This window comes from Gigantopelta aegis, chromosome 4 (genome assembly GCF_016097555.1).
Source record: "Gigantopelta aegis isolate Gae_Host chromosome 4, Gae_host_genome, whole genome shotgun sequence".
Classification (NCBI taxonomy): domain Eukaryota; kingdom Metazoa; phylum Mollusca; class Gastropoda; order Neomphalida; family Peltospiridae; genus Gigantopelta; species Gigantopelta aegis.
The window spans coordinates 87,804,023-87,829,725 of record NC_054702.1 but is presented as its reverse complement, the minus strand read 5'-3'; the positions used below and the strand labels follow the sequence as shown (position 1 = coordinate 87,829,725).

The window sequence follows — 25,703 nt, the reverse complement described above, 5'->3', positions numbered from 1 at the left end:
GTGTTGAGTGCGTCATTAAATAAAACATTTCCTTTCCTTTCCTTTCCCAGAAGAAAGGGGAGACGTTTGATAAAAATAGGCACAATAAACATTTATTAGTATATTTCATAATGTTTTGCCATGTTCCGCATTAATTCAGAAATGTCTGAATTATAAACTTTGTGAAAATCATAATATTTTGTTATCAAACACTACTGCTTTCAGTAATAAAATTTAAGGAAACCATTGGACTTTTGCATTAAAAATATGATGGTATTAAGTAACTGATAATTGGTATGTTACAATGAAAGTCAAGGCAGTAAACGTGCCCCAAATATATATGCCCAAAATAATCACGCCCAAATTAAGTACAAATCCTGAATGTTGACAACTCTACAGCAGCTGTTAATGATTGTACTGAACTGTGCTGTCGGTTTCCGATGTATCCGCTTCATTGTCGGGAGACATTGCAGTTTATGTTGGTATAGTATGATCCCATGGCTAGTGATGTCATAAGTGGCGTTATAACTGCTCCATTAAACCGGGCCCTGGAATGTATTAACTTACATCTTGTCTTCAGACCATTGACACTACTTCATTAATTGCAGTGCTTCCAGTCCTGTGCCAGTTAACACAATAGCAATATATTTTACGTTCACCTTGGTCGTTTTCTTTTACTTTTTAGGTCCGTGCATTTTTCCGGCCTCCAATTGAGGGAATTGTCCTGCAGACATTTGGAGCAGGAAATGCCCCAAATCGAAAAGATTTGTTAGAAGTGTTCAAGGAAGCATCTGACTGGGGAGTGATCATAGTGAACATAACCCAGTGTACCAGGGGGGCTGTGGCCACATCGTATGCTACTGGGAAGGTGTGTACTTCATTCCATTAGGGGCTCACACAGAGCTTGTGCCTGTTCATACATTTTGAAATAGCAGTGTGGCAGACATATTTAGGTGGGGTTTTTTGTGGGTTTTTTCAATAAACCATTATGTACAAAATAAAAATGTGATATGAGCCAGCACTTATACTCATTGTATAGGGATTTATCCAGTTTTTTTTTTTACCAGGGTCCCCTGTCATGGGATTGGAAAAATTAGCACAAGTAAATCATATTTGGGATAGTTCTTCGGGCCACTGAATGATGCAGTACACCACTGTTAAATTAATTTATTAGAACAGATGTAATTAAATAGATCAGTTGGGAATTTTCAGTACCACGTTTTTGAATTGAATCATACCCGTAACATATTCATTAATATAGATATGGTTTTTATCAAACTCCTGATGGGTTTATCATGTACCTCACCAGTACTCTTGTTGTAGGTTATGAAATATAGAATAGTCATAATAGTGTGTTTCTTTCAGGCATTAACATGAGTCATTCCTGAAAGACAGAATGGTCATGAAAGATATGTGTATTCATTTCAGATTTCAGACACTACATGAATTATTCTTGGAAGTTTTGAAATCTAGAATAGCCTTAATACATCTGTTTAGATGTTTCAGGCACTCCACTATCAGTCCTTTAGGTGATGGAATGTAAAATAGTCATAATGTGCCTGTGTATATATTTCAGGCACTGAATGATGCTGGAATCATTTCAGGAAGTGACATGACACCAGAGGCAGCTCTGGCTAAACTCAAATATGTCCTCAGTAAAGATGAGTGGACCTTGGAGAAAAAAAGGGAGGTAAGAAAGCCCATTTATATCATTTGTATCGTACGTGTGTGCAGGGCGGGACATAGCCCAGTGGTAAAGCACTCACTTGATGCGTGGTCAGTTTGGGATCGATCCCCGGTGGTGGGCCCATTAGGCTATGTCTTTTATTACCCTCCTGGTGAAGATATAGTGGTGTCGTACAAATTTCGTACACACCACCAGGTGCGTATTACAAACTATTTTGATTTGTCAATAGGGAACAGAGTCAATTTCGATTGGTTGGACAGCAACCTTATTAGCATAACGGGACTATTTTTTCATTCATAATTAATGTCAACGTTAGTAACATCCCACAACTTTTACTACAAATGTCATTCACCGATTCAGCAATGTTATTCATTAAAAGTTGATGTAAACTGGACCGTGCGAGAAATATTTTAAAATAAAAAATAAAAATAAAATAATGAACAGAACAAAAATTAAATATTTATTTTATTTATTATGTGGATTTTTAGTCAACAAATTGTTATTGTCACTGTCAGTTGTGATTTGTTAATTCATCATTATTAAGGTCGACGACAGTCACTTTTTGGACCCTTGTTTTGGCTATGATATATTTGACAAAAGGTACTTTTTAACTTTTAAAACTTAAACTTAATATTTTGTGTATAATTATGAAAAAAAAAAAAAATACCGACCTGTAAACAGCGTTGTCTGCTTGTTGTAGAAATTTAACGGGTCACGGTTAGTAGACCAGTTTTTATTTTAATGTGGTAAAGCATTGTAATAATATAGCTAATTTTGAATTTGAATGACGTCAGAATTCCAATGATGTCACTTTGCACCTCCTTACAATAACCATAAATCTGTTTTAAGAATGCTGGAAAAAATCCAATGCATAATTTCTATTGATTTTTGTTTTGTTTTTAACATTACTGATGCACCTGAATGTGTTTGAAGAAAATTCTGTGATTAAAAAATTGTACCTTTTATGAAATATGGATTTCAAGTGAAATTATGGTAAGATATGCTATATTTATTGTGTACAAAGCCAAAACAAGGGTGCGAAAAGTGACTGTCGTCGACCTTAAAGTTATAACTTTAGTTTTCCCGTGAACTCAGTCGCTTTTGCAAGCTACACGTTTTTAACTGCAAAAACACTTGTTATTCTCTTATTGTTTGGATTATTGGTCAACAAATTGTTATTGTCAGTTGTGATTTGTGAATTCATCATTATTAGCATAACTAGTGGCATAACGGGAACATTTGTTTCTTGGGGGCGTTTTGTTAAAATATTTTTTATTTTTTATTTAACTTTTTTTTTAATTCATAATCATACAGTTAATACAATAACTTTACATAACAGATCCAATGTTTATAAATAAATATATGAATGTGAAATGTATACACAAAATACTAATAACAATATCAATACTAGTCCTGTCCTTAAACAGTCCTAAAAGCAGTATTCAAAATACAGAAAAAAAGAAGAAGAAAAAAGTCCACCCCCACAACATATGGACATTATAAATTAAAAAGATCTATACAGTCGGACCTCGTTATCTCGATCTATGTAAACTCATTATCCCAGGCTAGTTTCATCTCAGTCCACAGTTACCTCAGATCTTGGACCATTTTGTTCGTTCCCTTCAACATCGAGATAACAACGTTTGACTGCATACAGAGTTCGACAAGTCGGACCTCGTTATCTCGATCTATGTAAACTCATTATCCCAGGCTAGTTTCATCTCAGTCCACAGTTACCTCAGATCTTGGACCATTTTGTTCGTTCCCTTCAACATCGAGATAACAACGTTTGACTGCATACAGAGTTCAACAAATCCGCTAGCCCAACGCCCGTGGCTAGTGGTTTTTAAGTTCGGGCTAGTGAGAAACGCAAAACCACTAGGCCTGCGGTCTAATGGTTTCCACCCCCCTCCTTCGCTCAATTGTGTTTTTTGTTGTTTTTTCTTTTTTTCTCGGCTGAAATTTTGTTTAATAAATTTGATTGTGACGTTTGTCATCAAATAATATCAACAACGCAATCAGTATATAATAATAATCCTCTTGAACTAGGTCTGCAAACTGCAGTAACATGCTATCTCTACATCGCCACAGTTACAGCATGCATTGTTTACTTTTCTCTTTCAAGTTTCTGGCACAGGGAATAAGTCTAATGACATGCGTGTTTTGATTGGTTGGTAACGTCACATGGTAGTTAATCTCACACATATGTTTTAGGCTAAGAACTTGGAAATCACCAATCGCGACGACAGGTTAATCTCAATCAAGTAAACCCCAGTCATGCTTTGAATTTCATTGTTTGTTTTTAGTCTTATTCAACTTACCATACTAGCACAACAACAATGCTATACGACCCTGAGTTATAACCTCCACTGCAGAATTATCTCCCCTTGCCGGATATATAACCTACACCCGCGCATGGGTAGACCTTATATCCTCGTTTTTTGATTCTGCAGTCCTCCATTGCAGTCGTGTTCGAGTTCTGTAGTAAAATTTGGGAATGGGCGGCGTCCATCGATTTGAAGAACGCTTACCTGCATGTTCCAATCCATCGGGATTTTTGGAAGTACTTGCGGTTCCTCTACGACGGCAGAGCTTACGAGTTTCAAGTTATGCCGTTCGGAATGACCACAAGCCCTCACGTCTTTACTCGGGTAGTAAAGGCAGTGGTGGGGCGTGGGTTAATTCTGGCGGCGTCACAGACGGCATGTCTCGTGGGCGTGGAGTTTGTGATCGACATGATTCTCCGATTGGGGTTTATTCCCAATTGGGTCAAGTCGGAATTAGTGCCAACGCAGGTTTTCACTTACGTCGGGGTGGTTTTCAACCTTGTGGAGGCGTCCGTTCTTCCGACGGATTCGCGACTTCACAATTTCAGGACGTTGGCGCATGCTCCATGTGTTGATAGGCCATCTCGAATCGCTGGCGGCGCTGAATGTGCGGTTCAGATGGTTCAAGAGACCGCTTCAATGGCATTTGTCCCGAGTGTGGGATGGTCTCAGCTGGGATTTGGTGATACCATTGGGGCCTTGGTTCATTCTTCCGATCCAAGAGTGTCTAGTGGACAAGTGTATGTCCCAGGCCGTTCCTTTACACCCACTTTCTCCAGAGTTGGTCCTGTTTACCGATGCTTCCCTCGAGGGGTTCGGTGCACACCTTTTGGATCAACATCTGTCAGGGGTGTGGACTCCTTCAGAGAGGAGTCGTCACATCAACCTGTTGGAGATGGAAGCAGTGCGTCGCGCTTGTCTCCATTTCAGGACTGTTATTCGACATCGTCGAATTTTGTTGAGGTCGGACAACACGTCAGTTGTTGCGTACCTCAATCGGTGGGGAGGCACCAAATCCCTGTCATTGAGTCTTGCGGCTTTGGAGATTCTGGAATGGTGCGACGACTGGGGAGTGGTGTTATCGGCCAAACACATTCCTTCATCCGTGAATGTCTTGGCGGACGCTTTGAGTCGTCGTTCCCCGGTTCAGACGGAGTGGATGTTGCACCGGACGGTGGCTTATCGAGTTCTTCAGTTGTGGGGGAGTCCTCAACTCAATATGTTTGCCACTCACCTGAACAGTCAGTTGCCAGTGTTTGTATCGCCAGTACCAGACCCACTGGCACTGGAGTACGATGCGTTGAGCATGGACTGGACGGGACTGGATTTTTACGCTTTTCCCCCTTCGGTTCTGATTGGCAAGGTTCTGGCAAAGATCAGACAGCAACCTTGTCGTGTCACGCTCGTAGCCCCGAGTTGGGCAGCTCAAGCCTGGTTTCCTCCGCTCCTGTCACTTTTAGTGCAGGAGCCGGTGCGGTTGCCGTTGATACCCGATCTGCTCAGTCAGAGACTGCGTCGGACAGAGTGGCATCCGAAGCCGGAGGTTTTCCGACTTCACGCATGGCGGTTGTCAGGGTTTCCCTCCGAAACTGAGGCTTTTCTAAACGGGTTGCTGAGCTCGTCTCCTCGTCGAAGCGCCAGTCTACGGAGAGGGTCTACCAGTGTCACTGGCACGCTTGGGTTCGTTGGGCGACTGAGAGGGACGTGGATCCCTTGTCGCCTACTGTTAATGATTTAGCTGAGTACTTTCTGGCTCTTGTCCAAGAAAGACAGCTGAAGGTTCAAACAGTGAGAAGTCACCGGTCGTCCATTTTCACTACTCTGAGGCAGTGTGGACGTCAAGATTTCTCAACGAATCTCGTGTTGCATGACTTGCTTAAGTCGTTGCAAAACACGGTTGAGAAGCCTTCCATTTTGCCTAAATGGAATGTTTTTCTGGTTCTGCATGCACTCAAAGGCAAGCCCTACGAGCCTTTGAAATTCGCCAGTCTTCGTCATTTGACGTGGAAAACTTTGTTTCTGGTCTCACTAGCGGCTTGCCGTCGTATTAGTGAGATTCATGCTTTTTTGCATGATTTGGTGGATTACAATACGGACGGGTCAGTTACATTACGTACTGATCCTGTTTTCGTGGCTAAGAACCAGGTGCCAGGGGAAGAGTTTCCTCCGGCCATCATTCAGTGTTTATCTCGTACGCTTTCTGCGGATAATTCTGATAGACTTCTTTGTCCAGTGCGGGCTTTGAAATTCTATTTGGAGCGTACTAGAAATCTCCGGCAAAACACTAAGAGACTGTTTATCTCTTTCACACGCCAACCAGGAGACATTACGAAGAATGCTTTGTCGAGATGGATTGCTGCAACCATCAAACTGGCATATGAGAAGGTGGGTGATCATGTTCTGCGGAAATTCTCCGTTCGACCTCATAAGATTCGGGCGATTTCTGCTTCCCTTAATTTCCATGATTCTTTGGACATTTTCAAGGTCATGAATGCGGGATTTTGGAAAGGTCGACACACGTTTGACCGGTTTTATTTCCGTGATATGGCTGTTGGTTCGGACGGAACTCGGCGGATTCAGTCAGTCATTGCAGGGCAGTAACTCATTTCGGTGCGCAGGGCCACGAGTAGGGGGCGACCCTTATTTCGACCGGTCGCTAGCGGCAGTCTTTCTGGGAGATAGTTCTCCACCTCCTGTTTGGAGAGTGGGGGGTGGATGGTTGACTATCTGGGGCAGTCGAGTGTCTTTTACCATTACTTGGTGTGCGGATATCCTCACCTTGTTAACTTGGTTTACTTTTAATTGGGGTTGTAGTTCTTCAATTTAAAAGTCACTTTGACATTTTATACCTCGTATGATGTGGGTTGCTTTTTCACTGTATCATTACTTGAGACGAACACTACTGGTTGAATGGGTAAGTCCTCCTTGTTTTCTTACCTCCTCCCTTTAATGTTAAATTCTCGTGCTTTAACAGTGTTATATCACGTCTGTTATAGCATTGTTGTTGTGCTAGTACGGTAAGTTGAATAAGACTATTAGAAAATTTGTTTCTAATTTTCATTATTATTCATACTTACCTAGTACTAGCACAACAACAACTGTTACCTCCCACCCACCCTGAGGGAGGTCTTTTTAGATTCAGTCATTCCGGACTTTGAATCGATTTCTAAATTTACCTATTGTTTTCTAATTTAACACTTCGCTGACATGTGGATATCGGCAATCAGGAAAACAATTTACTTTAATGGTAACCGCACATGCAATGACTCTGCTTGGCCTATTACGTGTAGTGGTCTGGATAATGCATCACAGCTGCCGATACAAGATAATACCTTTTTTGTTCATCAATTAACAACGGATTAGATATTGCCGTTATATTCTTTTGATATCGGTCTGACACGGGATAATGCCCTGTATTTGAACAATTGGCATCACTGTTCCTGGCGACATAAATAGTAGGGTCCTAAATGTATGACCCACTACCGAATACACTGATCCATCTATTACCGTGTGTCACACTGTCGTATCCTCATTTAAATTTTATTATTTTGATAGTGGGTTTAGATATCAACCATGAGTTTGCTCAATTAGTTTTCACAGCAAAAAACTGAAAATTACAACTTTGGTTTAATTGTTTGTTTTATTTTACTGTTATACTCGTAAATGTGTAATGTTACAAAAATTATACAAAAATCCAGTTATAATTGATCAGGAATTTGGGCTAGTGCTTTATATTGGTGGGCTAGTGGTTTTCACAAACCCACTAGCCCTGTGGCATATAGACCAGAATTTTACAAACTTATCATAATTGCAACAAGAGAATGCCACGCTTTTTGTTACATTATAATATAGACTCAGCTCCTTTTGTATCCATGTAAAATCTGGGATGAGACACTTTAAATGACTTTTAAATATTAACTGTTTAGTTATTAATATAATAGCATTAAATCTCAAAATTATATTTTCTTTTGTAAAGTTCATTATTATACCAGTTTTTTTGTTTCATCCAAAGCTTTAATTGTTCCCAAATATGTCTAACATTATTACATTCCCAAAATAGGTGTATTAGTGTTGATATTTCATGTTTACAGAAGGAGCAAAGAGGTGAATCAATATATCCTATGTTATATAAATGTAAAAACTTATTTGTAAGCAATATCCTATGAATAATCTTGTATTGAAACCATCTTAATTCTGTACTATCTGTGCAGCGAAAAGGTATTGTATTTACCGTTTTCCAGTCATCATCATCATATTTGAAATTTAATTCTTTTTCCAATTTTAAATTATATTTATATTTTAAAAATCTCGAATCCAATAAAATATTGTAAAAATGTTTACTGCCTTTACAACTTATCTTAAGATACGAATTATTATAGGGAAAAATAGGATTTTGCAACTTTCTTTTAAATTTTTTTATTTTAAATGTATTGCAATACTGCTTCACTGCACTTAAAAAACCATGGTATTTTAAAAAGTTGACATCAAGATTATAAATGTTTTTAAATTGTGGGAATGTAATAAATAATCCACTTTTTTGTTAAAATATGGAATTATGCATTAGTTTTACCCATTTTTCACCCAATAATGAAATTAACATATATTTATGCATGTACCTTACAGCTTTCTTTAAATTAAAAAAAGAAACCCGGTGGAAATTTAAGGGGAAGTACGTCTACACCACTCCCCTGAAAACATCACTGAGAAGTAGCGGAAGTACAACAAACTATTTCTCAATGCGGCGGCGCGTAGTCGTGCAGCGGCTAGTTATGCATTGATCTATTTATTTATTTTTCATAATTTGCGTGATTTAAAGGAGGGTAATAAATAAAATACCACACTTGTTTTCGCTAAATATCATTTTTACGAAATGAGTGAACTTCCCAAACGTATCTGACCTCACTTTCGTTGGGTCATATACGTTTGGGAAGTTCACTCGTTCCGTAAAAATGATATCTAGTGAAAACTCGTATAGTATTCTATATGTATTGTACGTGTGTGTACAGTGGGACGTAGCCCAGTGGTAAAGTGCTTGCTTGATGTGTGGTCGGTTTGGGATTGATGCCCTTGGTGGGCCCATTAGGCTATGTCTCGCTCTAGCCAGTGCATCACAACTGATGTATCAAAGGCCATAGTATGTGCTGTCCTGTCTGATTGGTGCATATAAAAGATCCCATGCTACTAATGGAAAAATGTATTGGGTTTCCTTTCTAAGATTATATGTCAGAATTATCCATATGTTGACATCCAACAGCCAATGATTTATAAATCAGTCTGCTCTAGTGGTGTCATTAAACAAAACAAACTTGTATATGTGTAGTGTTAGTGTATTTTTCGTGATGGGTGTTGTTAAACATTCATTCGTTCATTCATTCATTCATTGTTACTTCCACACCTATTTAGAAAGACGTTTGCAGAATTTTTTCAGAACTCGAGCTATGCTAAGTAATTTTAGCTATGTGAAAATGATATTGAAATTAGGATTTATTTAATGTGTGTCAGATAAGGCATTACCTCTCTGTGTTTTCAATTCTGAAGTCATAGATCGACGATTTTACTGTTGAAATTTAGTTTTATTGGCAGTGTGTTAGTGGAGCCAATAAAACGGGGGAATTTGCAATAGTAGAATCACTGATAAAAACCACAGGAGGGTTATCCCTATTCTAATTTAACTGTTTCTCTGAAACAATACACAACTTGTTTTTCAGATGTTGAACTGAAATTTTGTTTATAGCTTTATCATGTTCTGTTACAAATCAAATTTGACTTTTATGGCAATTTATTCATTTTCAATGTCTGAAGATATTGAGATTAAATTTTATATATAGTTTTATCATGTACTGTCATAGATCAAGTTTAACTTTTATTGCAATTTATACTGCAACCACTGCTTCTGTTGGCCGATTATGATGACTGATTAAAGCAAATTCATAAATGTATAATAGCAGGTTATGACTTTTGACGTCATACATTACAAAAATTTCACATTTGACCTCTAGGTCATTGTACAATGTAGCTGAAATAATAGCTTTTTCCCTTAATTTGTATGGACAGAAGGATAAAAATAATAACTAGTTAATGACATAGGATATTGGCTTTATTCTGTTCAGGCCAAATGGAAAATCGTGTGAAGGTAAGAATGGACAATTTGGCGATGCCCTGCTGAATGAAATTTCTCATTCAGCCTGAACAAGATATAGCAGATATCCAACGTCAGTAACTAGTTATTATCTTTATCCTGCAGACCATAAAAATTAAGGGGAAAAGTTATTATTTCTGTTATTTCAGCCACATTGTACAATGACCTAGAGGTCAAATGAGCACTTTTGTAATGTAGCTATGCGTATGACGTCATATGAGTGACGTCAAAAGTCATAATCTGCTAGTATATGTTTATTATTAAAGCGGTCGTCATAATCTGTCAATAGAAACTGGTTGCAGAATATATTACTTTAGCAGTACACTCAGAATGCTTGTTTTTATCTAGCACCGTGCAAAAGCTGGCTAATTCAGTCCAGTCCTAATGTTTCTGTGATGTCTGGCATTTTGTTGATAAACAAATTAACGTGACATATTTCGTTTTGAAAATATGCGGCCAGTAGAATGCAGGTTTTACCACCTTGAATGTTAGTAGAGATTCAATTAGATTAAAAAAAATTCAAGTGTTGAATTAGAATGTATATTGTACTACTAGAGTATTAACTTATTTGCTGTTTAATTAATATGTTTGCCAATTAGGATGTGAGGAAAAGATAGCGATTAATATTCAGCTACTTACATGTTTGTTGTGTCTTTTCTTTTCATTCTATAACCTGACCTCTGAATTGTATTGCACATTCCTCTAGACTATAGTGGATTTGTCCTAATATTCCATCTACCAATCACTGGCTCAAAAGAAGAATACATTGTTCAAAAACACTTGAAATGATTACAGGTATAAAAGCTATAAACAAGTAAGATGAAGAATGGGTGGAGGAATAGTTCTAATACTCAACTGTGATCCAAGCAAATCGGTGCGGTGCGCGTGTCCAGGAAGCAAGCAGTGTTTCCAGGAGGGGTCGAGTCATGCTTCCATGGAAAATAAATTTTAAAATGAAACAATTTTCTGATGGGGTGGTGGTGGAGGTGTGTTGCAAAAGCTTACAGAAATAATGATTTGGCTTAAGTAGAGCAAAAGAAAAAGTGTCGAGATTATCAGAATAAAGTAAGGGTGGTCACATGACTGGAAATAAACAGCTCTCGAAATAAAGATTCGGGAACAATTGGTCAGGTCAGGCCAGGCCCGTAGGAACGACTTTGGGAGGGGGGGGGGGGGTGTCACTGATGAATCAGGTACAAACTATATCAAATTTTGGTTACAGTGGCAAACAATATGTAAAAAAAAAAAAAAAAAAAGCTCACAAGTGTGCCGCTGCGCGCCCGCGCCCCCCCTCCCCCCCGGTTCCTGCGGGCCTGTAGGTCTTGTATCAGGGCAGGATGTAGCCCACTGGTAAAGAGCTCTCCTGATGCATAGTTTCACTATGATCGATCCCTGTCGGTGGGGCCAGTGGGCTATTTTTCATTACAACTGGTATACTAAAGGCTGTGCGTGTAACAGATCCCAATCAGAACATGTGACAGGTTTCCTCTCTATATGTCAGAATTACCAAATATTTGATATCCAATAGCAGATGATTAATAAATAAATGTGCTCTAGTGGTGTTGTTAAACATAACAAATTTAAAACTTTAGGTCTTGTATCTTTAATGACTTAGTATTTTCCCATAACGATACTTAGTTTGCAATCAAGTTTTTTTTTGCAATCCATGGTTTATTCTTGTAGCTAAATTTTCAAAAACTAGGGTTGTAACCAAATTGATTACAACTGAGAATTTTTTTTTAACCTACTAATCAATTATGCTGACTGTAACCAATTTCGAGGTCGATTAACATATCCATGACACCAAGAAAGATTTTAACCAGTGATGAACTTTTGAGATGTTTAACCAGTTCGTTGGAATAAGAAAAAACACTATAAGTTGTTTTAATTTTCTTTTTTAGTACATGGGCCACAACTTGCGAGGAGAAATGACGACAAACGTAGAAGGAAAACTGTCCATTCTCGATTTTGAGCTCATCGAAAGTGTTGCTAAAACTCTGTGTCTGAGCAGTCGTGATGTAAGTGAACGTTTTAGTGACTAGGTAATAAGTCACTGATTCTAATTACAGGCCTTGACTTAGACAATTTACTGAACCTGTAAATCGGTCTGTATAAACAGAAGACCATAACCTGCCAATTACGATAGATTAACTTACGACACGTTGTTAAAATGAAGAAACTGTGTGGTTATTGTTCCAGATATTCGGTCTGTTGTTCAACAGTGAGAATCCCCGGCATTTATTTCGGGGAGCGGCGGGACTTAGCTTAGTGGTAAAGCGTTTGTTTGATGCTCGGTTGGTCTAGGATCAATCCATGTTGGTGGGCCCATTGGGCTATTTCTCATTCCAGCCAGTGCACCACAAATGGTAGATCGACAGCCATGGTATGTGCTATCCTGTCTGTGGGATGGTGCATATAAAAGATCCCTTGCTACTAATGGAAAAATGTAACAGGTCTCCTCTCTTAGATGAAAATTACAAAATGTTTGACATCCAATAGTCGATGATTAATAAATCAATGTGGTCTAGTGGTGTTATTAAACAAAACAAACTTTTCTTCTTCTCCATTTTGGGGAACCGATCAATAACCATTTTAATAAACATTTCAACATTACAGAAAAAGAATATAGATTTTAAAAAAGTATTCCCTAAATATGGGATAACATTGTTCTGTTGCTCTTTTATTTCTGTCTTCCTCAAGTGAAACAGCTACCTTGACATCTAATCACTAGCTGAGAGAGCAGACGTTAATTTGTGGGGTTTTTATGCTGTAATGAATTTTTCAGTTTGAAGTTGAACACACTGAAGTTGTGACATTGAAGGAACCTGGTAATTATTTCAAGATTACATACATTATTTTTATGTGAATCAGGGTGATCAGTAGTTTCTGGCTGTAACAGCAAAAATATCACCTGTTCACTAATCATATTTTCACTAGGAATACATCTTTGACTGTTGAAGTATATTTGAGTGTAATGTATTAGGAATACATATATTATATAATAATTATATACATTCATCTTTGACTGTTGAAGTATATTTGAGTGTAATGTATTAGGAATACATATATTATATAATAATTATATAAATTCTAATTGTTAACATCTGAGTCAATCTCTCCTATCACAAAAATGTATATATAACGTAATTTAATTCCATATTAAGGTTTTTACACTTGAATTACTAACATATCTTTGATTTAGAATCTTTTATTTACACTGTAATAAGAAACAGACAAACCTTTCCACATTAATTTGGTTTTTCGATATCCTAAAACTATATTCATAAATGTAGATCACAAAAAAAATATTCTTCATTTTAACACTCGGCTGTGGGGTGTTATACCACTGTTTCATGTTACAAAGTATTAAAACATGGCCACAGACATAGTATTTTATATGTTGTATCAAGGCATGATGACAAAAACACATGTTTATTAAAGCTGTATTTGTTTTTGTATATTTCATTAGTAAATGAAGCTTTAATATGGTGAAGCACGATTGTGGCTTCAAGTTATTTGAGATATATGTAAGGAATTCTTACAGTTTAATTTGATGGATGAATATGGTATTGCAAATTGCAACATTTGAAGATCAGAGATGAAGTGTCAAGTATTGGATATTATACTGTCCAGGGCTTTAGATTGCATCAAAGTCGAGGTGATAAACATTGTGCACAAAATAATCACACCCAAATTAAGTACAAACATGCTGACCTCAAAATATTTCACCTCAAAACCGCTGAAAATTTAAATTTAATTAGATTAAAATAACTTTAAATGCATTTGTGAATATTGACAACTCTACAGCAGCTGTTAATGACAGTAGTGAACTAAACCGACCTTCCTGCATTTAGAAAAGACAAAAGTCCCTGTTGTGCCCAAATTAGTGAGATCTAAAGCCCTGCTGTCATGACCTTGTCAAAATACACACTTCTGCAAAAGTACAAGCTGGAACATGCAAATAGTTACACCATTCACTAATTGAGGAGCCATTTGTTAAAGGGAGTGTCAACTCAAATATGAACCTGATGTGTTGGAAAGATGCAAACCCAGACAACTAACACATACTGACACGTGATTTTAGAGTTAATAAAAAAACGTGATTATTCCTGCAAACTGGGGGAAGCCATTTTCTTTTGTTTCCGGTGCATCAGGACTTCTAGCTTGGGGCGAAGTGACTTCAGCTCCGACCAACTCCAGTATGCACAGTGTAAACAGGCAGTCTTTTACAACAAGGCACTTCGCTTTTATCAACCTGACTTGTAAAACAACATAAATGACTTTCTAATATAATAAACTATTTAACTAAGTATATTTCAATTTGCATTAATAGGGGGTTATAGTATTTTTCTCTTTTAAAAACTCCAAAGAAAAAAATGCATATTATGAGACCTATTGGTAGGGTATGTTGGAGTAAAAACAACCACTCACGATACCCAAGTGATAATTTTCTTTTCTTTGGAACTATGTGATTGGTCAGTTTTGTGATTTTAGATGGGAAAGTCTACTTAATCAAGGGTTTCACTGAATTATTTACAGTAATAAAGCAGGACAGCTGATAATGTCCATTATCATTTTAGGGTTGGCCGTGCAGCTACCCCACAATACTCTGTGATCTTTATAAAACGTGCACATATTTTTGTGTGTGTCTAGGCACCTTGACTTGGTGACGGGTACCAGACATTTCGCCCCCCAGCCAGTTCGCCCCCAGTCAATTCGCCCCTAGGTCTGTTCGCCCCCAGTCAGTTCGCCCCCACGTGCGTAACCAGTTCGCCCCCACACAGGTACCAGTTCGCCCCCACACAGTTACCATTGTAATAAAGTTGTGTTCTGATATATCCATACGTGTGTGTTCTGTGTTACATGTTTTCTATCAACATAAGGGTTACTACAAAAAAGAATCAACCAGTTTATTACGCTGTCCCTGGGTTGTCATGCCACGACCAGAAGCGGAAGCGGTCAGGCCCTTTCTACCGCCTGCTACCGACCTTCCAGTGCAGGCGGTCCCTCTCTTCTCTCTCCCCCCCCCCCCCCCAAAGGTGTGAGCTACAACAGCTTGTTACTTTATGTCGCGCATGCGCTGATGTGACTATGTGAAATGGAGTACCAGTATTAAATTTTTTCGTGTGTAACAAAAAAAAAAAAAAAAAAAAACTTTTTCTCACCTCCACTCTGTGTTGAATAGTTACAAATCACTACCATGTGATGATAATACAAATCAAGTAATTACGTTTTGCTTTTGGGAGGCAGTTTATTCTTTATATATATATATGTATATATGTAGCACACACACATATACGTGTTTATATATAGCACATATACAGAGAATATAAATATGCATACCAAATACATAACAATATATAAGTATATAAACAAATTGTACTCTGAACATTAAAAAACAATTACAAAAATGTTATACACATGGTAAGTACCGGTAAGTATTACATATAAATACGGACAAATACAACTACGACTACAGCGAACAACACGGGTGGAAGACTACCAAGCATATATATGTTTAATAACTCATTTTATTTTTTTCATTATAAGCTGCAGTGAGTTTTTATTGAATTAATTAATACAAACATGTACATGTGTAAATATGTTGAACGGATAACAAACTGCATACTTCTCTACTAATTTACATTAACTATATTCAATATATTGTAACAAAATAAATATTTATAATTTCCAGAACATTATATTGGCACTTAAGTTCATTGCATCTAAAGTCCATAAAGTTTGGCACATTCTTTCATGAGGCAGCTCACTGTCAATTCCCCTGCTTCATATTTATTCCACAAAACGAACAACAACGCCTGTAGTGTGCCAGTCTTCTTTCGGCAACGCCTTCTCAGTTTTCCCTCAGAAACCATTTTACACTGTATTGGCACAAGAGATGCTTCTTTATGTAGCATCTTGATCAAGATGTATGTACATGGATGGCTGGAAAAAAAACAAAAAAAAATAATTATGGGGTTTAGCATCTCATTAATATCTTTAATATCTACCAAACCATTATTAATGTAATCGAACCCACATAGATGTCCCAAAATAAAAATACACCGTATCTTATTAATTACATTAAATGCATTAACCTTATTGTCATTTAACATGCTGGATTTTCCAGTGACGTCAGCAAATATTAAATCTGTAATCACCTTTGATTCCCCTGCCTTTACATTGAGCCTTCTGTGCCATCCTTCCACATCGTTGTTGGTTCGTATTGCCTGTTTGAAAACGCTCCATGTTGGAGGTGTCCGGGTATCGTTATTCAACCAGGTCCGCTCTATGTATTCTAGGAGTTCGACCAACACTGGTGCATCGGTAACTCTTTCTTGGAGTTTCTTTAAGGCCGGTCTGATGTGCTCCGCCGGCAGAAAATTCAATGCCAGGGCCTGCCTGATCAACTTACGCACTACGTCGTCATTTCGGTAGGCTGTCTAAATTTAAAAAAAATAATAATAACAATAAATAATGTGTTTCATACATATTACTTTCGATTAGATTGCAATCAGTCATTCTAGTAGAATGGTGTAAGAACAAAAAAAAGCAAACACATATACAGTTTGTTTCGCTGATTCACACACACATGTACAATGATTATGATATATTTACCTCCAACCCCAATTCGCCAACTTTCCGATTCACTGCCTGGGCCCAGTGAAAGCCGCATCCACACACCTCCACATCTGGAAACACTTGACACAGACTGCCAAATCGCGCTTTCAAAATCCGTCACAACGACATCAAGTTTAGGTGCATATGGCAAGTGCCGTTTCAGTTTTTTTAAGACCTGCAAGAACAATAAACATAAATTTAATATATCATGTGTTTGATCATTTTTGCAATAGGTTTTAGAAAGTGTACAATGATTTCATAATACAAATGCATAATTTGAAATTCATAATAAACATTACAAATAAATATATATCAATGCAGGTATAGGTAAACCAACTTAATAAAATACAAATTAAGTGTGTACCTTCTTATAGTCAATTTTGCGTCTTTTTGACATCAAACAGAAAGCCAGAGGTATTTGTTTCATGCACGCTGAACAGTTGGTAGAATGGTTTCCTGGCTACCTTGAATGTTCTGTCAAGGTACCAGGTCTTGGCGTTAGCTAGTAACTCAAGCTGTCAGTCTGTTGCAAATATGAGGTGTCACTGGCCATCAACATCAACGTCTGACTTCAAAAAACCCTCTGGTATAAAGGTATGGTCCAACTGTAAATACACAAAAAGAAATATAAGAATATAATGGAATGGATGAAACTTTATATGTAAAGCCGAAATATTGGCAATAATTCATCCGGGTTTCTTTGTTTGAAAATTGTTTTGCAATATGTCAGGGCAGTTTTAAATATTAATTCATAATAGAATTTGTATAGTGTTGTGTAATTGTTAGTAGAGTATAATTTGTAGGTGGTGTTTGTAATAGATAAAGCTGGTAAACGAATGCTTACTTCAAACTTCAGATCTTTTGGGTTGTCAGGACACAAACGTCTTGTCCAATTGACCATCCTCATTAGATTATTCTGATTAGGTTGACTGCTTTCTGGTGCTTGGTTGTCAGCATACTGGAGCAGCGCATCGTCCACGATGTTGCTGGCCAGCGTGAATATATTGCAAGTCGCATTCTGTCTTATCTGAAATTTAAAACATGGAATTAATTATTTTTTTTGTCTTTATGCACTATCCTATAAATATGATCTGAGAATGATTATATGTATTAAAAATCCCTTTTACAACATTAATATTTAAGATGATTCTTAAGTATTTTATGATTATAAATGTGATATTTTATATTAACCATACATAGATATTAAATTGATATTAAACTAAAAGATAACTACAGATATTATATTAATTAGATAGATTTAAATTAAATTAAGTGTGATATAAATAGTAACCTGTGCAGTGATCTTGATGGCTGTGTCCAATCCTGGCGCTGCAGGGTGGCAGTGTCTAGACGGTCCCTGGGTGAAAGTATCGCCGGACTGCACCACTGTTGCAGAGCATCTTGTTGTTTTACTTCTTACTGTGCATTGCCAGTCGATCTTGTCTTTTTCTTGTTCGCTAAACATAAGAAATTACCCACAGAATGAATTGCATGTCTGTTAATGCAAAATAATGCAAACTACAGGCATTTAAGGAAACACAAAGGCATCAGTACGATCCCATCATTTCTGTACTTAACATCTTCATAACGTAACATAACAACTGTCGCATTTTTAAATAAATATACACAGTATGTACTAAATGTATATACCTTGATGTTATAACTGTATCCAAAAGAATCTGTTAATTTCTTCCTGTTCCTTTTGGTACCACAGGTGATGACTTGGAATTTTACTTCATCTTCATTGCGAGTATCCATGTAATCCATGTGTATTGAGCGATCTTCGTCTATGGAGCTGCAAAAAAAAAAAATAGTACTGTGAACCAGGGTGGCACGAACACACTTTAAAAATAGAAATTAACACCATTTTATAAACATTTACCCCCCCCAAAAAAAATACAGAGAATTTACAAATTCGTTATGTAAAATGTAGAATTAATAGACCAAGATATTTGTAAATCAAGAAAAATATAACGATATGGAATTTAAAAATAATTCAAGATATTTACCATTATGTAAATAACAAACAGTCACAATTTATATGCGTACACTTACTTTTCGATTACCGATTCTGGCACGGAGTACGATATTTGCGATATATCAAATGAAGTGTCCAGGATGTCAGTTCTGTGGTCCATCCACAAGGGTTCTTCGTCACTTTGATATGCATCAGTAATGCCACAATCATCGCAACACCAGTCGATTCTACGTTCTCCTCGAACTACTTCTCTGTAATGCTGTCTCGAAAGACCTGTTGACCAAAAATATTATTTATAATTTATATAAAATTTACCCATGCAAGTTATAGGGTGCCAATTGTATATATTTATGCTAATTTGAGTAAGTTTGAAAATTGAAGGGTTAATGCAATAATATTTCTTAATGTATTTCATATACTGAACGTAAATGGAAATAGCGATGGTAATATAATATTATGAACGTAAAATATAATGGCGACAATAATATATACTGAACGTGAATAATAATGGCGGCAAAAAAAAAGAAAAAAGGTGATACCAATAATTGAATAACTAAATATCTTGTGCATGAATAAATAAATAAAGTATATTGATTTAAGCAGAAGGGGGCATATAAATAAATTTGTTAAAGACTTACCCGTGTTGCATACACGATGATTCCATCTACTGCATGTGTCACACTGAAGAGCCTCCTGGCGTGGTCGCACTACACTTTTGCAAGTAATACAGTTATCCGACATGATTATTGAAAAGTTGAATACGAATGCCAGACTAGGCTGGTCGTACGCGCTTTTATGGCCATTATCACGTGTTAACCTGTTAACTGTAATCAGTCATAGTGTTTTTAGAAGATGATCATCTTTTTTGATGTTCATGGTTACTAATTAGTGGCCAAAAGAACCCCCGCAATAATCCCTCAGTTAGAATAATGCTCACCAGAAGAGGCCATATCAAATTGCTGTTCAAAGCGCTCTTAGGTGTTAGCCGAAGATGCATAATCAGCATCAAGGTTATGTAGCTGATTAACCATTGTTTTATTTCGTTCTTCTTAAAACAGATCATATTTGGCAGGAATGGATGTTTTAATAAATGATGATGTGGTTTGTGAATTTGTGAAAAAATGTCGGTGCCTATGCTTATTCGGCACCCTACTTTTAATTACATCTGAAAAAAATATAACCCTGTGATTCATGATCAGTCAATTTGGACAACCCCTCCCCTTTAAGAAAAGAAACGCACACAACACACAAACACACTTTAACATCCTCTAAAGAAACAGTACAATAATTGTTTAAAAGTAACAAATAATTGGGGGCGAACTGACTAAAAGTTGGGGGCGAACTGACAAATATTTGGGGGCGAACAGGCAAACAGTTGGGGGCGAATCGTCTTGGGGGCGAACTGGTACATGGGGCGAACAGGTCAAACTGGGGGCGAACTGGCTGGGGGGGGGGGTGGGGGGCGAAACGTCATGGATTCCTTGGTGACCATCCAAAATATACACCTGCCAATCGGGAACCACAGGTACAGGCAACAGAGAGAAAAGACCAATTAACTAAGAAAACACCCCAATTATCATTTCAGTACATGAGTTAATGTAGGAACAAAACATAATAGTTATTTTGACAATGATGGTTTATTTTGTATTGAAAAATAATATATACTTATTGCTGGCTTACTGGGATGGATATTATTACAGAACATTGCGATGCATTCACAAAAATCGGGTATGTTTTGTTTCTTTAGTTGTAAGACTAATTCCTGATGTGACACATTAAGTATTACGTAACCACCGTCTCGCCAGAGGGTGTATTCACTGAGATGGTACAAAATGGCTGTGCCAGTTATATATACTAGCCTTCACATTTAACCGTTTTATTAATTAACTGTAAGATTATACTTGTTGATATTAAGCAATAATGTGCATTATATATTGTTGAATATGCATAGCAGGCCAAGTGCCTTAATTGTCCCTTCCTTTAATGCATGAATTTTGAAATGGAAAGTGTCCAATAGTTTTACTCATAGCTTTTCTCTTAAATGAGTTACTGATCTATGATTTTTTCTTTTTTTTCTTTTTGTTCACAGGAAATTGCAAAGCTTCGTGAATCCCTGTATCCGAATTTGATATTATCTGCATCAAGGAAAGGTGATATCAAGACACTGGAGAAACTCCGACAAACGGTAAATTACCACTGAAGATTCACTTTTTTGGCGACAATCGATTATGAATTTCAAAATCGATAATCACTTTGCTAGAGCCCCAACCGATCAGTCTTCGATTATATTCGATCATCGGAATACCACTAGTTTTGGGGATTTGTAATATACTTTCCTACCACAAAATGTGCTTTTAGTTTTTCAGCATTATCTTTATGTACTACACATATTTTGAATGCTAATGCAGAGTTGATCATTGCTTATTTAGTTGTAGTGTAATGCCATATGATGTTAGTTATAAGATTTATACTACTTCCAATAAAAAGTTAACATTTTTGGTCAATAATTCCAGTATGGCTTGAAGTAAAAAGATACGGAAAACTGTTTTATAAAACTGTTTTGTAACTGACAACAAAGTTCTGTTTTATGTGCTGTAGATTGAAATGTACTGAGAGATTGATAAATAAATCTCAGTTTTTTTCCTGTCACATTTAGGTAGTGGATGCGGAACATATCTCTGTGGTAAAGTGCTCGCCTGATGCGCGATCGGTCTATGATTGATCTCCATCGGTGGGCCCATCGTGCTATTTCTCATTCCAGCCAGTGCACCAAGATTGGTATATCAAATTCTGTGGTATATGCTATCCTACCTGTGGAATGTAACATATAAAAGATCCCTTGCAACTAATGGAAAAATATAGCGGATTCCTCTCTAAGACTATGTTAAAAATTACCAAATGTTTGACATCCAATAGCCAATGATAAATAAATCAATGTGCTCTAGTGGTGTTGTTAAACAAACAACAAACACTTTAAACTAATGGAAAAAATATAGCAGGTTTCCTCTCAAAGACTATATGTAAAACAAATTATCAAATGTTTGACATCCAATAGCCAATGATAAAAAAATCAGTGTACTCTAGTGGTGTCGTTAAACAAAACAAACTTTGACTTTATCACATTTAGGGAGGAAACATCTCGGCCACCAATCAGGATGGCCGTACAGCGTTGCACGTGGCCTGTAGAAACAGTAAGCTCGAAACAGTCGGCTATCTCCTGCATCACGGGGCATCAGTCCATGTCAAAGATTACCATGGTGACAACCCTCTCATCGATGCCATAGACATGAAGAATGAGGTGGTAATAAAGATGCTGGTCCAGGCTGGGGCCGTCATCCCTTGGCCACCAATCAAAGTGGCGATGGAACTTTGCAGGTACATAATTTATTCATTCATTCATTTGTTTATCCTCTTCTTTTTTTTTCTTCTTTTTTTTGGACACCTAGTAAGATGGATTGTTCTTAGATGTTCCATTCATGCATTTGTTCCATTTATGAATTCATACATTTATTCATTCATTCATTCATTCATTGCTTAATAATTAATAGTCTTGTACACTAAAAAAGCCATATGGGATTCTAAACTGTTATTGGATTGTAAAACATTTTTAATCTGTTGAAATGTATTTACAAATCTCAGACACTTAGAATTTATTCTATTCAAAAATATTACTTTGATCTTATTCTCTAATTAACAAATTGTATTAATTATGTATTATTTTTTGCCAGAGCTTTAACATATTTAGGATCCAGTTCCATTAAATATATTCAATCATTGATTTATAGTCCTATCCCATCATTGGGTAAAAACGAAATTGGAAATAATTTCAGTTTGGTTTGACATAAGAAGAAAAGTAAAAGTGTTCTGGAAATTTAAAAAACAAAAAACCTCTTTTTTTTGTGTGCAATTTACAAAACTCAGAAATAAATAACTGGTAATAAATTCCATAGTATGAAAATGACATTCCCTGTAGGACGGACTATAGTTACACTGACGATGATGATGATGATGATGATGTCAATGCTTAGACATAATTAAAATCCAGTTATATTAAGAACATTCTGCCATAATTGACTTTGTTATACTGATGATGTTAAATCCATTATTTTCAGTATTGTGCTTGGTCAAGATCTTAATGCTATTAAATGCTGGAAGTTGGCAGGTGTGGATTTCAATTCCATCGACTACAATGGCAGGACGGCACTGCATGTGGTATGAACTGTGGAAGTTTACACAAGTTGTGTTGTGTTTCCTGTTTTAAATTCTTTTAACAAAGGTTTGTCAATTATTTCTTTTAGGTTCATCAGGGTATGAACAAAAATAGCATGTGAAAACTGCACCAAAAACTTTGCCATGTTTTTTTTGTTTTGTTTTTTTTGTTCATAACCTGATGAATCTAAAATAAATAATAGACAATCCTTATAATTAAATTTTAAACATACTTGTTACTAAAAACACACACAAGATCATATTTTATTTTGCAGTCTTTTTTTGGTTTTTCAACAATAAGTCTCAATAATACAATACCAATATAAAGTGACATCATCAAATGTGACATTGTTTTGTTTGTTCATCGAGAATTAAACAAACTCATGTTTCTATGGCTGGATCAATTGGATGTCTTTAAACTAATGATTAGAGCGAAAATGTATTTACATAAAATTACATACACTTTAACTGTCTAAACTGGATTTCTATGTAAACTGGCACAGTTTTAAAGTCCTGTCCAGCTGTTAATTTATTATGAATAAAACTGCCTAAACCGGATGCTGTCTATTCCTGATTTTAGATGCAAATTCAAGAACGAAAGAACAGTTTAGCTCTGTATATACCGGCATGCGATCTTACCTCTACTGCCTGTGGTCACCTTTTAAACAGTGATGGCAGTTCCCTGCAGATCTGTAACCAGTGTGTGAAATGGTGGGTGGGTGGGTCAACTTTGAATCAGACGGAACTCATACAGGCCATAGGATTTAAAATTTTATGGGAAACATTTTTTTGGTTCCATGCCTTGTGTTCATGATAACCTATTGGAAACTATTTAAAAAAAAAAAAAAATTACATATATATTATTAGCACTGTCTCTCATGTTTTTTGCTGCTTTCGAAGAATTTTTTAAATCACATGTTTTTTTCCATTAATAACATTTATTTGATCTATCCCGTGAATTACACTGCAGACATCATAACCTTTTAGGGTCAGTTCATTTCAAACCAGCTAGTGCACAACACAATTCGGTTTCAGATTCACTTGAAATTTGTAACAAATATGCCTCAGTCATCTACGTAGATAAATCTGAAATACAAACTATTTGAAATAGGTTTTGAGAATTGGTCATTTTGCAAACCATGATAGCCCGGTGTAAAATTTAGCTCGAAAACTGCCGCCATCATTTTTAACAGATGTTTTAAGTATCATTATCCCAGCGAATGATGTACATAGAAATCTGACGTTTTGTATGGGAATTATATATACGGTTATAAAAGTCTGATAATAAATAAATAGGAGACTGGTAGTTTTCAGTAGAAACTGAAGAATCTTTAAAAAGTCCATTTTATCTTACAAAAACAGTCTTATAACATTAGGCGTACACACAGTTAACTTTTTTCTCTGTCAAATCCATCCCAATTGCTGTATGAATCTTAATCTTAAATATTACAACTGTGTGAATATTAATAATGGAACAACATCCTATTAACTTAGATGTTTTGTGAGATTGGTTCCATATTGGCATCGACAAGTCTTTTTGTATACACTTTTCCCCAAACATATACCATAACATCATATTCCAGTTGTGATTCTAGCTAAATACTAACTAATCCTTGACTTGAAGTTCAGTTGTGTTTTTCTAACACACACATATCTTTTTACTGTTATTTTGAGAATTCTGAATGATTGTTTTTTCAGGCTGTATGTCGGCGCGAGTTTGAGATAACCAAATATTTGATTGAAAATGGGGCAGAGTACACTATTGAAGATATATTTGGCAACACAGCCCTGTCACATGCTAAGAAGCTAGAGCATTGTGAAATACTGGATGTGTTACAAAATTCCATGGATTCTGAATGTCTATGAAACTTGATGCCTGGATCACTGTGTCGGATATACTGCAAATCTGAAAATGTTAACGAGTATAAAATGTTTGCAAATTTAATGAGGCCATACAAGACGCTAATATTTCATGACGCTAAATTTAGAGAGACATATAACAGACTGTTCCGAAAAACATTTGTGCAATTGTTTTGTTTGTGATTAACTGAAGGCTCAACAATGGCTATATGCTATTGATTCAACCAAAAGGCTAGCAAACAAAAATAGTTAGTTAGCATACACATTACTGCAATTTTCTACTAAATTCAGTATGTCTGTAAGCTGCATAATGTTAAGATTCGTCAAAAACATGATTTCAACTGATCCTACAACTTAAGCTTATATGTTTTTTAGTTTTAGATATGATGTCGCTAACATGTCATTTATTTGGATTTTGCCAAATTTTAAGATTGCTAATATTTTATGATGTACAGTAATCTGCAGAGATGCACGTATCCTGTGTATAAAGTGCGAATGGAAGTCTTCTAGAGAGGGACGGTTTGTCTCACTTTACGCTGTCAGTCAGATGTAGACTTCACACATAGCACTCTTTTTAAAGGCGCAGACCCTAGTTTAACCCGTAAAAAATTTACACTAAGTTTAGTTAATTTACAAACCTGTAACTCATTTGGATAAAGTTACAATAGAGTAAAAGAAGAGTCTGTGACGTTAAAACAGAAAATATCCTTGAAAATGGACTAGAACTCGAATCAATAACGCTACTTCTCGGACGCACGTGTGTTTTTAAAAATATGAAAAATGCAATTTTTGGTACTACAAACACCAGGATGACCAGAAACACTTTGGTTCTATGGACATGGATAATCTAAAGAATAAAATCTGATTAATGTTTGATTTCAGTGATCACAAATGGCTGTAATA

The 25,703-nt window shown here is 36.4% G+C and overlaps 1 protein-coding gene across 1 annotated transcript in view; it reads left to right on the top strand.

Annotated features, from left to right (window-relative positions):
* The window catches only part of LOC121371331 (L-asparaginase-like), a 59,166-nt gene extending 33,672 nt beyond the window's left edge, over window positions 1–25,494 (top strand). The window contains exons 9-15 of the mRNA XM_041497140.1: window positions 665–847; window positions 1,556–1,669; window positions 12,034–12,150; window positions 20,821–20,916; window positions 21,859–22,106; window positions 22,844–22,943; window positions 24,639–25,494. Coding sequence (XP_041353074.1) covers window positions 665–847; window positions 1,556–1,669; window positions 12,034–12,150; window positions 20,821–20,916; window positions 21,859–22,106; window positions 22,844–22,943; window positions 24,639–24,806 — 1,026 coding nt within the window. The 3' untranslated portion in view covers window positions 24,807–25,494. The remainder of the gene's footprint in view (window positions 1–664; window positions 848–1,555; window positions 1,670–12,033; window positions 12,151–20,820; window positions 20,917–21,858; window positions 22,107–22,843; window positions 22,944–24,638) is intronic.
* Window positions 25,495–25,703: the final 209 nt, after the last annotated feature.